Source organism: Vipera berus (genome assembly GCF_964194415.1).
Source record: "Vipera berus genome assembly, chromosome: 4".
NCBI lineage: Eukaryota > Metazoa > Chordata > Lepidosauria > Squamata > Viperidae > Vipera > Vipera berus.
This window is the reverse complement of record NC_138206.1, coordinates 146,664-163,541: the sequence shown is the minus strand read 5'-3', so window position 1 is coordinate 163,541 and position 16,878 is coordinate 146,664. Positions and strand designations below refer to the sequence as shown.

At 61.3% G+C, this 16,878-nt stretch overlaps 4 protein-coding genes across 9 annotated transcripts in view; 2 read left to right on the top strand and 2 right to left on the bottom strand.

Annotated features, from left to right (window-relative positions):
* Positions 1-518: 518 nt before the first annotated feature.
* LOC308668015 (uncharacterized protein) lies at positions 519-9,542 on the bottom strand (the record flags this gene model as incomplete). The annotated part of the gene is made up of 12 exons (XM_081327675.1): positions 519-1,100; positions 1,241-1,520; positions 1,632-1,702; positions 2,526-2,633; positions 2,886-2,956; positions 3,121-3,221; positions 3,304-3,389; positions 3,469-3,571; positions 3,651-3,712; positions 5,303-6,299; positions 8,910-9,099; positions 9,311-9,542. 12 exons carry the CDS (start codon positions 9,540-9,542, stop codon positions 519-521), a joined length of 2,883 nt encoding a protein of 960 aa, XP_081183801.1.
* ARFIP2 (ARF interacting protein 2) lies at positions 9,408-14,292 on the bottom strand. 5 transcript variants are annotated; one of them, XM_081327160.1, is made up of 9 exons: positions 14,116-14,292; positions 13,580-13,693; positions 12,440-12,548; positions 12,030-12,125; positions 11,772-11,905; positions 11,127-11,348; positions 10,597-10,754; positions 10,331-10,505; positions 9,408-10,225 (listed from the first exon to the last, which is right to left on the bottom strand). In XM_081327160.1, the coding sequence occupies exons 2-9, from the start codon at positions 13,676-13,678 to the stop codon at positions 10,070-10,072; spliced, it is 1,149 nt and encodes a 382-aa protein (XP_081183286.1). In that variant the 5' UTR covers positions 13,679-13,693; positions 14,116-14,292; the 3' UTR covers positions 9,408-10,069. The 5 variants fall into 5 exon arrangements, with proteins under 5 accessions (XP_081183286.1, XP_081183284.1, XP_081183287.1 ...); XM_081327158.1 differs by having other exon boundaries at positions 10,331-10,754; XM_081327161.1 differs by lacking the exon at positions 12,030-12,125.
* TIMM10B (translocase of inner mitochondrial membrane 10B) lies at positions 14,139-16,270 on the top strand. Of its 2 annotated transcripts, XM_081327164.1 has the most exons (3): positions 14,201-14,277; positions 14,383-14,478; positions 14,581-16,270. In XM_081327164.1, the coding sequence occupies exons 1-3, from the start codon at positions 14,239-14,241 to the stop codon at positions 14,740-14,742; spliced, it is 297 nt and encodes a 98-aa protein (XP_081183290.1). In that variant the 5' UTR covers positions 14,201-14,238; the 3' UTR covers positions 14,743-16,270. The 2 variants fall into 2 exon arrangements, with proteins under 2 accessions (XP_081183289.1, XP_081183290.1); XM_081327163.1 differs by having other exon boundaries at positions 14,139-14,478.
* DNHD1 (dynein heavy chain domain 1) overlaps positions 14,961-16,878 on the top strand; it is a gene marked incomplete at its 5' end in the record, with an annotated part of 43,795 nt that continues 41,877 nt past the window's right edge. The window contains 3 exon segments of the mRNA XM_081327674.1: positions 14,961-15,094; positions 15,214-15,352; positions 15,481-15,511. Of these exon segments, the coding sequence (XP_081183800.1) occupies positions 14,961-15,094; positions 15,214-15,352; positions 15,481-15,511 (304 nt within the window).

Here is a 16,878-nt window from a genome sequence, read left to right as displayed (position 1 = left end):
AACAACAATAAAAATACAACAATGCAAAAGTTAAAAAGAATTAAACTAACAGCCCCAATGAAATAATTAAAATTAATAAATTAAAATTAAAAAACATTTTAAAAATCCCTATCGTCAGTCCAGGTCAGCCTGATGGAAAAGGAATGTTTTAAGGCCGCGGCATTTCAAAAAGTATTTGCAACTTTAATTCATGAGTTTCTGATGTATCTCCGAGCCCCAAGGCGTTGCCCTCACTGCCCCAGGGCAGCACTGGGTCAGAGGAGCCCTCCGGCCTGGCCAGCTAAGCTTTTGTCAGGGCAGGTGAGCGTGGCTCAGACCAGACAAGGCGAGAGAAGTTGAAAAAGGTTTATTGAGCGTAAACAAAGTGGTCACTTAACACTAGTCAAGGCAGAGAAAGGACACAGGAGGAGGTTAAAACAGCCCCCGTCTGGACCCACACGCGGAGGGAACAGGAGGGACTGGGGGGGCATAGGGGGTACTGACAGCTCCCTTCGCTAGACCAGGGACTCAGCCTGGGACTAGGAGGGGCTGCGGGGCTTCTCTCCTACACTCAGGCGACGCAGGAACCCCACCAGGCCACAGACCTCGTTGGAGGTGGGGGACGAGGAGCTCTCTGGCCCCTTCTCTCGGGAGAGGGTAGGCAGGCGGAGGCTGCTGGGGGAGAGGGGGCCCTGGGTGGAGGTGGGGGAGGCGGGTGTGGCTGGGGGGCAGCTGAGCAAGGCCTTGAGGCCCTGGCCAAAGAAGCCGGCCTTCTTGCCACGGCTCGGTGGGGCTGGGGGAGGGGCCGGGGGTGGGGCCTCAGGGACAGCCTCGAGGGTCTCAAAGCAGGGAGACAGCACGGTGAGCGTGTGGCGCCGTTTGAGGTGCAGGGGCCTCTCCCTCCCGCAGGGGCTGCCTTTGGAGGAGCGGGGACCCCGTGGGGGGCGGCTGCGGCGCCCAGAGGCAGGAGCCCCCAGGGCGAGCAGGTCCATCTCCACGTCCTGCAGGCCGGGCTCTTGGAAGGAGCAGGTGGCGATGGAGCGCCGCTTCTGCTTCGCCTGCTCCTGCTGCCACCGCCGTCGCTGCTCCCGGTGCATGGTGGCCTCTCTGGCCCGGTTCTCCTGCGGGGGGGGGGACCCCAGGGAAGAGGTGAGCGGCTGGCCCCACGAAGATAGCGTTGCCCCCCGCCGCCTTTCAGGAGGCCTCTGTGAACCATGCTTCCTTGGCAGTGGGGAGACAGCCACACCAGGGCCCGACCTACCTCGATGGCCATGAGGAAACGCTCTCCAAAGGCCTGGAAGATGCCGCAGCACTCGGGCAAGCTGAAGGCCTCGGGGTCTTCGCAGAGGAAGTCAGAGAGCCTGGCCGTGGCCTGCTGGAGGCCTTGCTGGGCAGCTTTCACGGCCCTCAGTTCCACTTCTGCCAAGTGCAGGAATTGCCCCATCTGGGCCTCCAAGCCGAGGCCCTCCAGGTCCCCCTGAGCTGCTGAGAGACGCTGCTCCAGGCTCTGCAATTCTGCCCCCACCTCCTGGTCATCGATCCTGCGAAGGAGAGCAGCCACAGGCCCACCCGTCTCCTCCGCCCTGCAAGATGGGGCGGATCCGGCCTCTCTCCCTCCCCCCCCCCGGGGTCTCCTGCATTGCCTCCCTTACCGTGAGGCAGGGGCCGCGTGCTGGAGCCGCTGAGGAAAGTGCAGAAGGCCAGGGTCCTTCCTCTCGGCCTCCTGGAGAGGAGACAAAGGGGGGGGGTCGAAAGGTGTCCCCTGGGACAAGGCCGGGGGGGGGGCGGCGCATGCTCCAATCCCCCCTCCCCCTGAGGATTTTCTCTAACACTCCTCCTATCACCTGCGGTCGAAGGACAGGGATTTTATTTATTTTATTTTATTTTATTTGTATACCGCCCTTCTCCCGAAGGACTCAGGGCGGTGAACAGGGCAATAAATACCAAAATACAAAAATTAAAAACAGATTAAACCATAGTGCCCAAATACAATAAATAAATTACTTAAAAGCAATAATTAAAACCCCAAACCCATCAGACCAGGCCGGCTTGTTCATTTTGAAATGTTTTTAGCCCACGGCACCCGTCACTATGAAAACGCCAGAACCGGACTTCCTCTTTTAAAAAAGACAGGGCTGGGGGGTGCATTTGAGCGATTCTCTCCCCCCCACACACCATCCCGCCTTTGATCTGCCGGGAAACCACTGCACTCTGGGCGGCCTCCCAGACAGGTTTTGGCAGACGGTCGCTAGGGCTGCTTTTCCAGCTGCCGCAGCAGGCCAAACAGCATAGAGAGGAGCGGGGTCCCTTTCTCTATGGAATAGGGGACCAGGACCCAGGGTCCTTCCACAGTCCCCACCCCCGCCAAAGGCAGGTCAAGGCGGGACCTTCGCCCCCCTCCCGTCCAGTCCTGAAGATCAGCAGCCACCTGCTCCAGGAGCTCCTCAAGGCAGCCCATGGCCACAGGGGGTGGGTGGGGAGACCCTTCTCCTCCCCCTTCCGGAGCTTCCCCGCCTCCCTCCCACCCCACAGGCCCAAATCCTCACCAAGGCCACGAAATGCAACAGGTCCATGCCCGGCTGGTTGCCCTTCGTGTCTGGCAGCCTCAGCAGGGATGACACGTGAAAGCCGCAGGCAGAGCCGGCATAGCCTCCCTGCAGGAGGAGGGGGGGCAAAGGGAGTCATGCACCTGTACCGCCCACCCTCACGAGGCCTGGCACGGCTGGCCAGAGGCAGCTGCGCTCTCCGGAGGCCGTCCAGATGCCCCCCCCGCAGGGAACCAGCCAGCTGCTTCTCTTGAGGGATCCCACCCGACCCCCAGGCACCCTTGGGTGATGGGGCAATTGAGCCCCTGAGAGCCCTGGCCAGCTGGTGCTGCCGCCCCAGGAAGAGCCCCCAGGAGTCACCTCGTTCATGTAGTTCCCCGTCTTCAGCACCAGCCGGACGAGGTCATGCAGCTCTTCGCAACCCAGCAGCTCTGTGGGGAGGGAGGGAGGGAGCTGAACAATGAGGGCGGCATCTGCCCCAGCCCCGCCCCTCTGCGGAGAGCCCAGATGAGGGGCCCCAACCTGGCCCCCACAGGGCATTAGCCCCTCCTGGCCACGGGCGGGGGAAGGGAGGAGAGAGCCGGGCTCCGCGCACCCATGGCTGCCTTGGTCAGGGTCTGTATGGCCGAGTGGAGGGCGCTGAGCTGGGGGAGCAGCTGCAGCTTCAACACGAGGAGCTCCAGGCGACGGGCGTAGCTGGAAGACAAGAGGGGGCCGTAGGGGGGCTGTCCGGCAGTACCCTCAGAGCTGCCCCCCCATGCCTGGATCGGCCCCTCACCTGGGCACTTGGATGAGGAGCAGCGCAAAGACTTCGGCCTCTGAGAGACGGCTGCGGTCACCCTGGAAAGACTCCAGCTTCTCCACCTTCCCAGGAGAAACGCCAGCCGTGAAACTGGCGAGGTGGCAAGAGCCCCTCTGCCCCCCCCCCGAGCCCCCCAGTCACCTCCTTCCCGTCAGGAAGCATCCTGAAGAGTTCCAGCAGCTTCTCCGGCCCGTAAGGGGCTCCGGTGCCACGGTAGATGTCAGCCACGATGTCCTGGACTGGCCTAGAGTGTAGGGAGAGCTTCCTGGTGGCTTGCCCCACCCGAAGCCTGGGGTCCCTCCCTCCGCCCCCCTCCTCCTAACCTCTTGAACTGCTTGAGGAAGATGCCCAGGTTCAGGATTTTCTTGGCATCCAAGAGGGGGGCCTAAAATGAGGGGGAGATTAGGGGAGAGGGAGGGATGGGGGCTGCGAGATGTTCTTGCCCTCTTGAAAAAGACTTTGGCAGCCCCTCTTGAGTGCCACCACCTGGCAGGTCCCTCATCTCTCCCCTTGGCTGCAGACAAGAGGAGCCCCGGATCCTGCTCAGCTTCCGCCTCTGGAGCCAGAGGGCCCCCCACCAAGCCAAGCCAAGCCCCCGGAGAGCTGGCCCCTCGCGTCCCTGGCCTCCCTGTGCAGCGTCGGCTTCGTCCCTTCCGCCCAGCCTCACTTCCCAGTGGCTTTGCCACTTGTCTCTAGGCCGCCCAACTGGGTAGCTTGTCAGAGGCGCCCTCCAGACCTTCGCCCACCCGGGGAAGAAGAGACACCGCAACCCAAGGGAGCTGGGAAAGAGCTGGCAGCCACCCAGAGCTGGCAGAAAGTGGGGTGACCATATATACACGTTTCCAATATACACACATACATACATGCATATATTCTGTGCCAGCTGGCATCCACCCTGCCCTCAGCAGCAGCTGAAAGAGTGCCATTCCATGCCCACCCCTCCCCCACCCCATCATGTATTACCCAGCTCAGGTGGGCTCACTTTGCCCTTCTTCACAATTCTCTCTCTCTCTCTCTCTCTCTCTCTCTCTCTCTCTCTCTCTCTCTCTCTCTCTCTCTCTCTCTGTATTCCCCTCTGTGAAATCTTCCATCTTGATGAGATTAATCAAGAACTCATTTTGTCCTCCAGGTGTTGCCCCCAATGGTGGTATTAAACCCCCCCACACACACACACACACAGGCGGAGGCATCATTCCTTCCTGGTTTTCAAAGCAAAGGCCTCCCAGAGGGAAATCTGGGTGGCTCTTGAGCAAATGGGCGGTGTTAATGAGTTATCCAGATTTGATCCTCAATTAAATTCCACACCAGAGCAGGAAGCACAAGACTCCGATTTCCCTAAACTCAGAAGGATTTGGGTGAGCTTCCATGGCTCAGGGAGCTCTACCGGCAAAACTCTTCTGAGGACAAAAGAAAGAGAGCCCTGCTCAGACCATATTGAGCTGCCTAAAGAAAGGCTGCCATTAAAGGACCGATGGGAGGCCAGAGGCCGGGGAGCCAAGGCCGCCAGGCTCTTGCCGAGAGGCTGAATTGGGAAAATGTCCTAGAAGATTTGTTTGCATTGACCCATTCCTGTTTCGTTCGGGTGGGGTGGGGATACCCTGGGGGGAGGAGAGCAGATTGTGCAAATCCGGCATGGCTGGATGCTTAAAGAATTCACGTTCTGAAACAACCAGCTCCGACAAACGGATTAAACTGTCCTGCAGAGGTTTCCCCCCCCCCACCTTGAATTCGGGCTCCAAGACACAGAAACAAAACGCGCTTGCGGGAGGAGGTCGGCGGCCCAATCCTTCCTCCCCCGAAGGGGGTGACCTTCGCCGCAGCCCCTGGCCCGGGGAAGCCAAGCCGCCGGCCCGCCCGACTCCCTGGACTGGCTCGGCCCTGCGGCAGGAAGCAGCCGTCGGAAGAGCGAGCAGCCGAGGGTGGGACGGCCCGACCTGCCCAACAGAGCCCGTGATGCGCTTCCGCCCGCCCTCACCTGCTCCGTTGCGGGGGGGGCCCGGAGTCCGCCGCCGCCCGGCTCCGGCCGCTGCCCGAAGAGCTCTTCCAGCAGACGCCAGTCGGGCGCCCAGTCGCCGCGCCGTCGCGCCGCCGTCCAAAGGTTGGGGCGCCCGCAGATGCGCTCTGCCGGGATGGCCTCCCAGTTGAAGTTCCGCAGCCGGACCGGACGCCGCGTGGAGGGCTCTTCGGCCGCCCCCTCGCAGGGCGCGGCGTCGACCAGGGTCAATGCCGGCGGGGGCGGCGGCGGGGGCGGCGGCGGCGGGAGCAGCGAAGGACTCTCGGGGGACGTGCGGGCCGAAGAGGCGGAGGCGGCCCCTGAGGCGGAGATGCTCGGCGGCCCCGGCCCCGTCCAGTCCTCAGGCGAGGGCGCGGCGGGTGAGCCCTCCAGAGTCACCATCGTCGGCAGAGGCGGATGGCGGGGGGGGGGGCGGGCGCAGCGGCAGGTGGCCCGGCGCGCCTTCGGTCGTCCCCTCGGGGGCGGCGGGGGGCGGGCGTGGCGCTTAGGGGAAAGGCCGAGGCGGAAGAGGCACGGCCGGACGGGAGCGCAGAGAGGACCCGGAGCCGCCTCCGGGACGCGCGAGCCTCTGCCCGGGCAGGCCAGGCCAGGCGGTGCGGCCCCGAGGGCCTCTTGAGGCGGGCGGGCTCGCAGGGAGGGCCGCTCCCCGGCTTTTCTTCGAGGGGCCGTCCGGCGGAAGCGGCAGGCAAGGCTCCGGCTCCCCTCCGGCCAGTTTGGTGGGGCAGAGAGGTGTCCGCGCGAGCTCCCTCTCGGGCGGCGGCGTCGATTGCGGGCCGGCATCTCCTTCCCTCCCTCCGTCCCTTGCTGGGCCGGCCCCGCCCGCGCCTCGCCCCGCCCTACCTGCGTGGCGGCCTCGCCGACCTCAAACCCGCGCTCGGCGGCCAGGCGCAGCCGGCTCCTTGCTGGGCTCGCTCTGGGGGTCAGCTTCCGGTCGGGACCTGCCGGGCCGGCTATCGCCCTCCCATTCCCCGGAGTCCCGCTCACACCTCCTGCCAAGCTCGCGTCGGGTTCCCTCGAGCGACTTCACGTGGCTTGGCCGTCGAGCAAGGCTCTCCTAAGGCCGGCAGCGCCCCGGAGGGTCAAGGAGACCCGCGGAGAGGCTGTTGGAGGAGCGGAGCCTCTCGCGGCGTCTCCCGCCTGCAGGACAGTCCTGGAGGGGCCTTGGGTGAGGGAAGGAAACGGGCGGGAGGAGAAAAGCAGAGGCTTCTTCAGACAATGCTTGTGGGATCGATTGGGCAGGAGAGTAAAAGGGGGGTGCAAAGATTCAGAGAGAAAAAATGTGAACGAGGATTGGAAGGGGGGGGGGAATTGGTTTGGGAAGGATAAACTGGCTTCTCCAGAAGAACTGAATGCTATAAGTTAAAACTCCCATTTCTGCTTGTGACCTTTAACCAGGCTATGCAACATTTTTGAACCATGGTTAGCTTCAAATGGGCTAACTTTACAGAATGCATCCAGTTTGGGACCCAAATGGAATTGAAATTTGGCAAATTTTATAAAACATTTTATGAATAGTGCAAAATGTCCTAAAACATTTCCTGTGGTCAACTCCTGATGCTTGATTGCCGGTTCAACACAGGTGAATTTCAAGGCATCCCTAAACGTATCCCTGGAGTTTTAAGGCCTTTCCTAGTCCAGCCGAAGAAGCTCTGTCCTTGTTGAAGGGACTGAGGCGTCTGCTAGGGAAATACGCCGGGAGGGAGGCAGTGAAGGGGCCGGTGGGTCGTCCAGCGAAGAATAAAAGTGATCTGGGATGAAACTGAGGATGGAACGCACAAGGCACAAGGTGTTGGATCGAAAGGACAGGGATGCCTCAGGGAGTGGATTTGAAACAAATTCCAAGAAAAGAAAATGCACGGAAAGGAAGTTGCAAACCCTAAAGAAAGTTCAAAAACTGTAAGGCTGCAGGTGAGGATGCTATAACTAGAGAAATGCTAAAAGATGGGTGTGATTCCCTTATGGCTTATGCAGTGCCTTGGCAACTTGTCTAATTGTGTGGTTGTAGCTGGGTCTGGCAATTAGAACGCAAGGAATTTTCCTTTTGTATAATGGAGCAATAATTAAAATGAATACAAAGTTTATACGGAGACTCATTTGTTTTGTGTGCCCACAAAGACATCAAAATTCCAGCTGAAGGCTATCATGACTGAAATTAGAGAAGTGATAGTGTGCAGGCCATGGAATCGGAGAATCTTCGGCCTGGGAGGCACCTTGGGAGTCTTCTAGCCCAACCCCCCACCCAAGGCAGGATATCATCCCAGACAAACGGTTGTCCATTTTTTTCTTGAAAACCTCTACTTATGGAGCACCCACCGCTTTTGGAGGCAAGTCGTTCCATTGATTGGCCTGTCAGGAAATTCCTTATTTCCAGGCTGAGTTTCTCTCTTTTCAGCTTCCTCAGTGGCCTAACCAAGGCCTGTCCAGTTGGGGCCCTCTCTGGGGCGGGGCTGGCCCCTTCTTGTCAAAATGTTGAGAAATTGTGCCGTGTTCTGTTGTGAATCACAAGTCAAAAGGTAACCACTGAACGCTGTGGATTTGGGCTGCCAACGGTGTCTATGCTGCTCAAGGAGGGAACAGACAGGCTTCGTGAGGTTGAGGCAACTCCCTGGGAGAACTGAGCAAGCCCTGGCTGTACTAGAGCTGAAAGGCACCTTGGAGGTCATCTAGCCCAACCCCCTGTACCATTTCAGTTGAATGGTTGGCCAGTCTCTCCTTTAAAACTCCAGGGTCGGAGCACCCACAACTTCCGGAGAGAAGCCGTTCCACTGTTCTCCCTGACAGAAATTTCTCATTAATTCTAAGGTGGTTCTCTCCTTGTTTCCATCCGTTGCTTCCTGTCCTGCCTTCTGAAGCTTTGGAGAATAAATCCTCTAAAAGGACATTTAATATGAAGTTATTCTTAGCTGTGGTCAGAACTGGGGTGGTTTGCAAGATTGGGAGGGCGGGAAATAAATGGAGGGCACTGCAGCTATGCTGCCTTTTTATTAATTGCATCCAATTTCTTTAGCTTGCTCTTGTGTGATGGAGACGGCTTTCTCGGAGAGCAGCCTGTGACCAGAATTCGGATTAACAATCCACTTTTCACCCCATCCCTAATTGGCTGAAGAAATAAAATTAAAAACATCTCTAGTGGGTACAGAAGTAGGCTAAGTATGCCGGAACAGAATTGCCTTAGAAGTAAAATTCTCCATTTAGGAAGAGAGAAACCCAGGGCTTCAGAGACCTGGAGCCCCGCCTTGATCCTGGAGAACGAGGAGCTGCAGGGGTCACGGGCTGAACTTGGTGCGTGAGGCAGCCAAGGGGGACCAGAAGCGAAGTGGACTATGGGCTTTCACACACACACACAGAGCCCTGGATCTGCTGTGGGAGATTTCAGTGTTTATGACGACAGCCCCAGTGGTGAGAGCAGTTGGTCCAAGGGATATGGAGCAGTGTGCTAGCTGCAGCCCAAGATCCTTGCATCGCTGCCTGCTTCTTGTCCCAAATCCCCGCCTCGTGCGCCCCTCGGCCTCCTTTCCCTTCCTTAGCCTGAACCAGCCAAGCTCCACCAGGCCCGAGTAGGACTGACCTTGGCCAGGCCTTCCTTGGGTGGTGGCCCCAGGAAGGGGGCACGGCCACTCGGGGCAGGGCAGCAGAGCAGGGCTGCCTCACAACCTCGGCCTGGCATCGGCTGACGCGGTCCAGGGCGGGCTTGGGTCTCGTTGCAGCCACAGCACACGGCTCTGCCAGCCGTGACCAGCGATTCTCCCTATAACAACCTTAAGCCAAGAGGGGGCTCAATGCGTGGCTCCCCGGCAGCTGCTGCCCCTCCAAGTGGGAGGCAGCTTTGACAGCAGCCACCTGCCCCCCAGCGGTGCCTGGATAGTGCATTGACTGGCTGCAAAACAATTGGGCGGAGAGGGCTTAGCGGGGGGGGGGGGGTGCCCCCCCTCCAGCAGGCAGGACTGGGATCTTTGCCCTTCTGCTAACCAGGGTGGCACTGGATGGCAGAGCCACCTGCCCTTTGTTGGCTGCCCCAGGGGCCGCCCTCCACCCTGGGCTCCGCAAAGAGACTTCTGCGCTGCAGCCATTTGGTACCGTTTATTGGGGAATCTTTACAGAGGTCGGGGCTGGAGTGTCGGCCGGGGCCGGCTAGGTGGAAGGCCGGAGTCTGCCACTCGCAGGCCCACCCCCCCGGAACACAATATGGGACACTGGCCATGATGAACGCACATACCACACACATGCGCACACGCACACACCCTCCCCAGAGGCTGGAGCCAGGAAGTGTTTGGTCCCTGGCCCCCAAAATAGGGGGCCAATCTCATCTTGGGCTCTTCACCCCCGGAGTAGCCCCCATGGGCCCAATGCCGTCAACCCACAGCTGCCTTCCTTGAAGGTGGGGGGCAGGATCAGAGCGCGGTCCCCAGGGACAGCAGGCCGAGGGGGTTGAGGCCCAAGGCCAGCCAGGAGACACAGAGAGCGGCTGGGACCGACTCGACCCCATCCCCCACCAGAGACCATTATTGGGGGCAGGCGGAGGCACCCTTCTCCCCACCCTCAGAGTAAGAAAGTGCTTGTTGCTTCCTGGCATTGCGGAGGAATGGGGGGGGCTCAGCTGCTCCAGCCCCGCCCCCCCAAAATGGGAAAGGACTTAACCCAGCCCCCGAAGGGCACGAGAGAGGAAAGGGCCCCACGGCAGGAGCCCCCCTCCGAGTCCATGAAGGGCGGGAGGAGCACAGGCCCTGCTCACTGCTCCTCCAGCCAGGAGGGCTTGTCGGTCCCGGGGCTCTTCAGCTTGATGTTGAACTGTTTCAAGGTCTGCTCCAGCTGCTGCTGGTTCCCAGCGAAGTAGGCCGAGATGGCGTTGTGGAAGAGCAGGAGCTGCTTGTGCATCACCTTCACCTGGGGGGGGGGAGGAGGAGTGCAGATCAGGGCCCAGCTGGCATCAGCGCCTCCCTCGGAGCTGCTTCTTGTGCAGGCCCAGCGATGCCTGCCGGCCAGGCTCACCTTGTTCTCTTCCAGGAACTTCAGCTTGACGGCCACGTCCGCCCGCAGCTTCTCGTACTTGGCGCGGTGGGCGTGGAAGTTGGCCTGGGCGGCATCCAAGCGGCAGAGCGTGCTGGCATCCCGGGGCCCCAGGTTGAGCTCCTCCAGGTCTGTGCGGTAAGCATCGTACTCCAGCCTGCACCGAGGGGGAGGGGGGGGAGAAGGTCAAAGGGCCACAGCAGCCCTGCCCCCACCTCCTACCCCCAAAGCCCCCGGGGAGGACCCACCTGGCCGTCTCGTACTGCTTAACGGTCATGAGGGTGTCCTCCATGGTTTTGTTGACGAGGGTGTTGATGCTGGAGACGAAGAAGTTGACGGCCCCCAGGAGCGTCTCTCCGTTCTTGCACAGCAGCTTCTGCGTCTCGGCGTTGTATCCAAACTCCTCCTGCGAGGAGGGCCAGAGAAGACGGAGGAAGCCCCTTCCACGCGGCACCCCCACCCACCAGCCGCGGAAGGGCACCTGCCCCTGCTCTGCCCAGAAGGGAGGACTGCCTCTTGCTTTAAGAGGGGGAGGAATAAGCCGGGGGGGGAGGGGACGGTGGCACAGGAAGCTTTGGCCTCCTCTGGGTGGTTTGGAAAGGAGGAAGCCGCTCTCCTCCCGCCTCGCACGTCCACCCTGGCCAGCTGTGCCCTTCCCCGAGCCTCATCTCCAGGCTGAAAGGCTCGCTCTACCTCCCAGCAGCTGCCCCCTGCCCGTCCCAGCAGGGTGTGAGCCAGCTTAGCTTGCCCCCCAAGAGGGAGGGGGAGGTGGGCTTACCTGCAGCTCGGGGGACTTCTGGCTGAGGTCCGAGAAGGCATCTGCCAGGGCGTGCTGCGTCTGGACGAGGCTGTAGAAGTGGTTGGTGAGGGCCCGTGCCAGGCCCAGCAGGGACTCGTATTTGCGCTTGGTGTCCCGCAGCAGCTCAATCTGGGTCTCCAGCTCCAGGTCGACGGTCCGCGAGCCGCGCCCAAAGCGCTCCGACAGCAGCTGCTTGGTACACTGAGCGGTGCCCGAGGGAAGAGCAGAGAGCAGGCTGGCTTTTGGGAAAGCATCTCTTACCCTCCTCGCCCGCGTGACGCCTCCGGGAAGAGCGTACCCTGGAAGCCGCCGGAAATCCAGGCACGAGGGGAACAGAGAGGGCCAAGATCTGAGGGAGGGCACTGAAGGGGCCGGCGGGCGCAGTCGGAGAGCCAGGAGAGAGCGTGACCCAACGGCCCTCTGCTAACTCAGGGTAGTTGCCTCGGCAGAGGCCGCCTCTGCCTCCCAGCCAAGATCCCCACAAGCAGCCAGGGAAGTTCATCTCCCCGCCAGCAGAGCCCATCACCCCACACCGGGGATCCTCCGCAGGGCCCAGTGGGAGCCCTGCAAAGTCCAGGACCCTGGTCTGACCTGCCCCCCCCCCCGGTCCCAAAGGGGGCTTACTTTGTAGGTGTTGATGCCCCATTTCCTGACAATGTCAAGCTTCTCCACAGCCACTCCTCGCGTGGCAGCAGCTGCCGCAGCCGCCTCCTCCCCCGTCATGGCTGGGTTGGGATGTGGCTGGTGCAAATTGGAGCCTGCAATTGGCAAGGAAGGATGCCCACCAGAAGGACGGCGACCCCCTTCCCCCCAACCTCGCTGAAAGGGGTACGGAGCCCCCATTCCCCCAGAGATCTCCCCTGGCCCCCCGCAGGACGATACCTGTGGCCATGGGCGCCTGGCTGGCTACGCGGCTGGCAGCCGAAGGGTTGGGGCAGATGAGTGGTCCTCGGGGAGGGTGAGATGGAGTGAGGGGGCCTGAAATGGAGGGGAGGGGAGGAGAGCCGCACCAGAGGGGGTGAGAAAACACAAGGGGGGGCGATGCGTGTGACAAATGGGCAGAGAGGAGGAGGAGGAGGTGGGATGGGAGGTGGCAATGAGCAATGAGACAGTGAAAGAGGACCACCAAGGCGCCCACCTCCCTCTCGCCCCCAAGGAGCTCTGGGGGGGGGACAGACATGGCTGCCTGCACAGGGAAGGGGACTTCCAAGCGGTCTCAACCAGCAGGCCGAGAAAGCTGGGCAATGGCCGAGGCAGCCCCTGCCCCTCCAGCAGTTCCTTCAAATGCTGACCTTTGATGATGCTGGTGGGGACGATGCCCTCAGCCGTTCCCCCATAACCTCCGGAGACAATGCTGGTCTCGTTCAAGTTGGGCCCCGACACCATCACTTGCTGCAAGTCCTAGGGAAGGGGGCGGGGGGGAGAAGAATCAAGCCTCCAGCCACCTGCCCAGGTGCAAGGAGCCCCAGGCGACACAAGGCGGCATCTTTGCCGTGGCTGGCCTGTCGACAACGGGACTCACCGCACAACGGCCAAGCTTTAGGAAGGACCCCCTTTCTGCAGCCGCCTCCCCCAGGCCTCTCCGCTTCTCCCCTCAACTCGGCTCCGAAGTCCAGCACAGCCGGCCTCTTCCCAGGGCCTGGACCCTGCGCTTGGCTAGCCAGCGAGAATTCTCAGGGGCCAAAGCTATTGGGGGGGCGCACCCAGTAGAAGAGGCTGCCCGCCTAATGTTTTCGCACGGTCAGAGCTGGAGCGAACACGAGAGAGCATCTAGTCCCCCCTCTGCTCAGGGCAAGGTCCACCAGAAGAGGATTTTCCAAAGGGCGTTCTGCAGAGTCCTAAGCCCTGATCCTCTAAAAGGACAGCCCTGTCATTACAGCTTCGCCTCTTGACCAGGAACTAAACAAGCTCAATCCCCCCACCCCACCCCCCCACCCGGCTACCGTCTCTCCAATAGACAGGCACCTTTCCTAAAGGTGAGAGCAATTAACCAGCTGAACGGCTTCCCTCCAGAAGTTGCGGATGCTCCATGACTGGGGGCTTTTAAGAAAAAACTGGACAACCATCTCTCTGAAGGACACAGGGCCTCCTACTCGAGCAGCGGGTTGGGCTGGAAGACCTCCACGGTCCCTTCCGACTCTATCTCCTAGGTTCCGCTTGGGAACCCCTAGGAAAGGCGGACTGGCCACTTCCTTGCCCAGCTGGGCCACCGGCTCCCCTATCTAGCCTGAATCGCTCCCGGGCCGCTGGGGCCACAGAGAGCAGGCCCCCTCCCTCGGAGGTTCAAGGTAACCAGACTCCAAACGGCGTCTCGAGGGATGGAGAGGAGCCCGATTTTTTGTGATGTGGGTTTTCCCTGCTTCCCTGCCCTGACGGATCCAGGATCTCCTCTGCCAGCCGCCCTCGCTCCCTCCTTCTCCCGACGCCCGGACCTGCTCCAAGCCGTCGTCATCCGCCAAGCGTCGGGAGTCTCCGTTGCCGTGGATGGGGATCTCCATGGTGGCTGCCTTGCTCATCGGCCCTTCGCTCATGCTTGGGGGAGGTGCCTGGGGGGGGAGAGGAGGGGGGGCTGAGCTGCCGCGCCTGGCCTCGACCCCCCCCCCGCGGGCAACCCTGCGACGGCTTCCAGCGGGGCGCAGACCGGGCCCGGTGCGGCGCCGCAGCCTCCCGCGGAGCCCCGGGCGAGGGAGGAAGCGGTGGCCGAGGACGCGGGGGAAGGACGGCAGCTGTCGGAGGGCTCCCCTCGCTCCCGCGGCGCCAGCCCCGTCCCGAGCCAGCAGCGGCCCGGCCGGGGAAGAGCCAGGCGGGGGGCGGCGGGGGGGCGGGCGGGGGGCGCGGACGAGGCCGCCTCCGGGGGGGCAGCAGCCGCCGCCCCTTCCCCCCCCCGGGGCCCGCGCAGTCCCCGCCGGCGCCCCCGCCCGCCCGCCCGCCCGGTCGACGGGGGGGGGGGCCGGCAGGCTCCGCTCACCCGCTGCGGGCCGGCCCCGGAGGCTCCGGCGTCGGTCGGGCGCGCGTCGGCCCCAGCGCAGGCAGGCCGGAAGCGGCGTCAGCGCGGCGGAAGTGGCGTCACGGGGAGCGGAGGGCAGCCCGCATGGAGGGTCCCGCGCCGGAGACGCAGCAGCTGCGCAGCGTAAGCGGCCCCCCCCTCCGGGCCCCCCCTCCCCCGGGCGTGCGGGCGGGGCGGGGCGGGGCGGGGCGGTGCGGGGGGGGTGCTGAGGCGTCGCTCTCGTTGCAGCTGCGGGACTTCCTGCTGGTCTACAACCGGATGACGGAGCTCTGCTTCCAGCGCTGCGTGGCCGACCTCAACTACCGCGCGCTGACCCGGGACGAGGTGGGGCCGGGCGGGGGGGTGGGGGGCGGGGGGGTCGGGGGGGGCGGGGGGGGTCGGGGAGCGAGCGAGCCCCTCCCGTCCCGCCCGATGTCTCCCCCGCAGGAGGCCTGCCTGGACGGCTGCGCCGGGAAGCTGGTGCGCTCCAACCACCGCCTGATGGCCGCCTACGTGAGGCTGATGCCCTCCCTGGTCCAGCGCAGGATCGCCGACTACGAGGCCTCCGGACGCGACCCCGCCGCCCTCCCGGGGCCCGACGCCCCTTGACCCGCCTCGCCCGCGCCGCGCCCGCTGGGACGGAGCCCCGAAGGGCGCCCTTGCGGGGCCGCTGAACGCCGGAAAGCCCCGCGGGCGCAGGTCTCCTCCGATGGACTTTCTGCTGACTCCCCCAGCTCCCCCCCCGAGAGCCTTCCCCGCCCTGCGGAGGAGGAGGAGGAAGCAGCGGCTGCAACGGCTGGAGCAGGGGGGACACATTTGGGTGGGTGATGAGAGGAGCCGAGGCGGCTCCTTCCCTTAGAAAAACACGGGAGAGGGGAGCTGCTTCAGAAGGCCTGGTTGAGTGTGAAAAGTGCCTTGGAGTCCTCTTGCCTTACAAGCAGAATGAGGCCCAGCACCCAGAGTGGGTCAGGAGGAGCTTTCGATGACTGAGAAGTCTCCTGGCCGAGGCCCTTGAAGGCCGCTGGAACCCAACCCTCAAAGCTCTTTGCCTCTGTGGACCCCCCCACCTCTGCTTGCCAGAGCCTTGTTTGCCCTTTCCCGAGCCGAGGTGGAGGCTAGCACCCAAAGCAGTCCTACCCAAAGGATCCTGGTCAAGGGCCTTGCCTGGCCCTGGAGTGTCTGCTTGAAGGAGGACTCCGACAACTTAGAATGGGCACCGGTGGGATTGGATGGCCTAAAGGGCCCCTTGGGTGGTCTTGGTTCTTCAAAATGGCCTCAGGAAATTCCCTAACTCGGCTGTGTTTAGCTCCCTGTGACCTGAGCCCGTGTGGTTGCTCCATTGCGCAGATGAACATTAAGCTTAATTGGTTACGCTTACGTGAGTGGCCTGGCCTGGCCTGAATTCAGCCACAGCATCTGGTTTTCCCGAGGCACGCTTGCTTCAAATGCGACAGGGAGAGGGTCGCAGGTTGGTGGCCTCAGGGAGGAAATTGCCAGACAAGGTCCCGGAATGTGATGGCTGGAGGGCAGTGCTGCTGAAGGCCGGTTGTTGCACTGCTGAGGAATTGGCTGGACTGAAGATGCCCAAGAGATTACTACTTTGAGGCTGACGGCAGCAGGACCAATACCCTTCTCCCTCGCTTGCCGTGTGGGATGAAAGGTAGGAATATCAAGTCCCTGAAAGGCCCCATTGCAGAGCCTTCTTGCCCGGAGAGCTCCAAGGGGTCCCCGGGATCCAAGGAGGCGAGAGGCTGCCTTCCCCTCGATCTGTTCAAGCAAAGCAGGTAGTCTGAACAGACCTAGGGAGGAATGCCCCTTAATTTAACCATGTTCAACCTCTGGGAACCCTCCCTCTGGACAATGTGTTGAGCTGCACCTCTGTTCAAAGGAAGGGTAACTGCCTGACTTCTGGTAGCTGCATAGTTTTGGGGGCAACGGTGGAAAGTGTCTTGCCACTGCTTTTTTCTAGTCCGCTCTAATGGTGAGGCCTGGGTTAACAAGACACAACTGAGTTTTATTACATGTTAAATTGAGTAATTTCTTCGTTTTCTGGATACATAATAAGTGGAGTTCCACAGCAATTATGTAGTCTTGTTTTTTGGATTGCATTAAATGATGAAAGAAACGGATAAAAGTTTCTGAGTCTTGTAATCTGATTTGGCAAGAACTTCAAGTTTTGTGTATAGGAACATTGACCAACTGTGGGATTTATCCCTAGAGATCACCTGCAAGACAGAAATTTTATGGCACTTTTGTGAAAATATAAAGTGAACATGTATGAATATGGAGATGAAGACGGGTTGCTAAGTGCAGTAAGAACCCCTAGGACAGCGATGGCGAACCTTTTAGAGACCGAGGGCCCAAACTGCAACCCAAAACCCACTTATGTATTGTCGGGTGCTGGGTGGGCGTGGCCCATTGGGTGGGTGTGGCTGCCGTGGTAACAGCAGACTGGGTGGGACTAAAAAGTTAATCAATTCCAACTTTGCGAGAACTTTTTTCCCCCGCGAAAAGTTGAAATTGATTATACCTTTTTTTTTGCACACACCAGTGGAGGCCTAAAGCAAAAAGGTTTTATAAAACCCAGCTAAAGGACTGGGACGACAGTGTGCGTGCCCACAGAGAGGGCTTTGCGTGCCACCTGTGGCACGCATGCCATAGGTTTGCCACCACGGCCCTAGGATGATTGTCCGGGTGAGGCAAAGGGGTAGCGGTGGTGAAGTCCACTCAGTGTTTTGATCTACG

Excerpts from the sequence above, each read along its gene's own strand:
- ARFIP2 (XM_081327158.1), bottom strand. The coding sequence starts at position 13,678 with ATGAGCGAAGGGCCGATGAGCAAGGCAGCCACCATGGAGATCCCCATC. Across the intron at positions 11,906-12,029 it reads CCAGGCGCCCATGGCCACAG|GCTCCAATTTGCACCAGCCA; the intron begins GTATCGTCCTGC and ends TGCCAATTGCAG. Across the intron at positions 10,226-10,330 it reads AGTTCCTGGAAGAGAACAAG|GTGAAGGTGATGCACAAGCA; the intron begins GTGAGCCTGGCC and ends CCCCCCCCCCAG.
- TIMM10B (XM_081327163.1), top strand. The coding sequence starts at position 14,239 with ATGGAGGGTCCCGCGCCGGAGACGCAGCAGCTGCGCAGCGTAAGCGGC. Across the intron at positions 14,479-14,580 it reads GCGCGCTGACCCGGGACGAG|GAGGCCTGCCTGGACGGCTG; the intron begins GTGGGGCCGGGC and ends TCTCCCCCGCAG.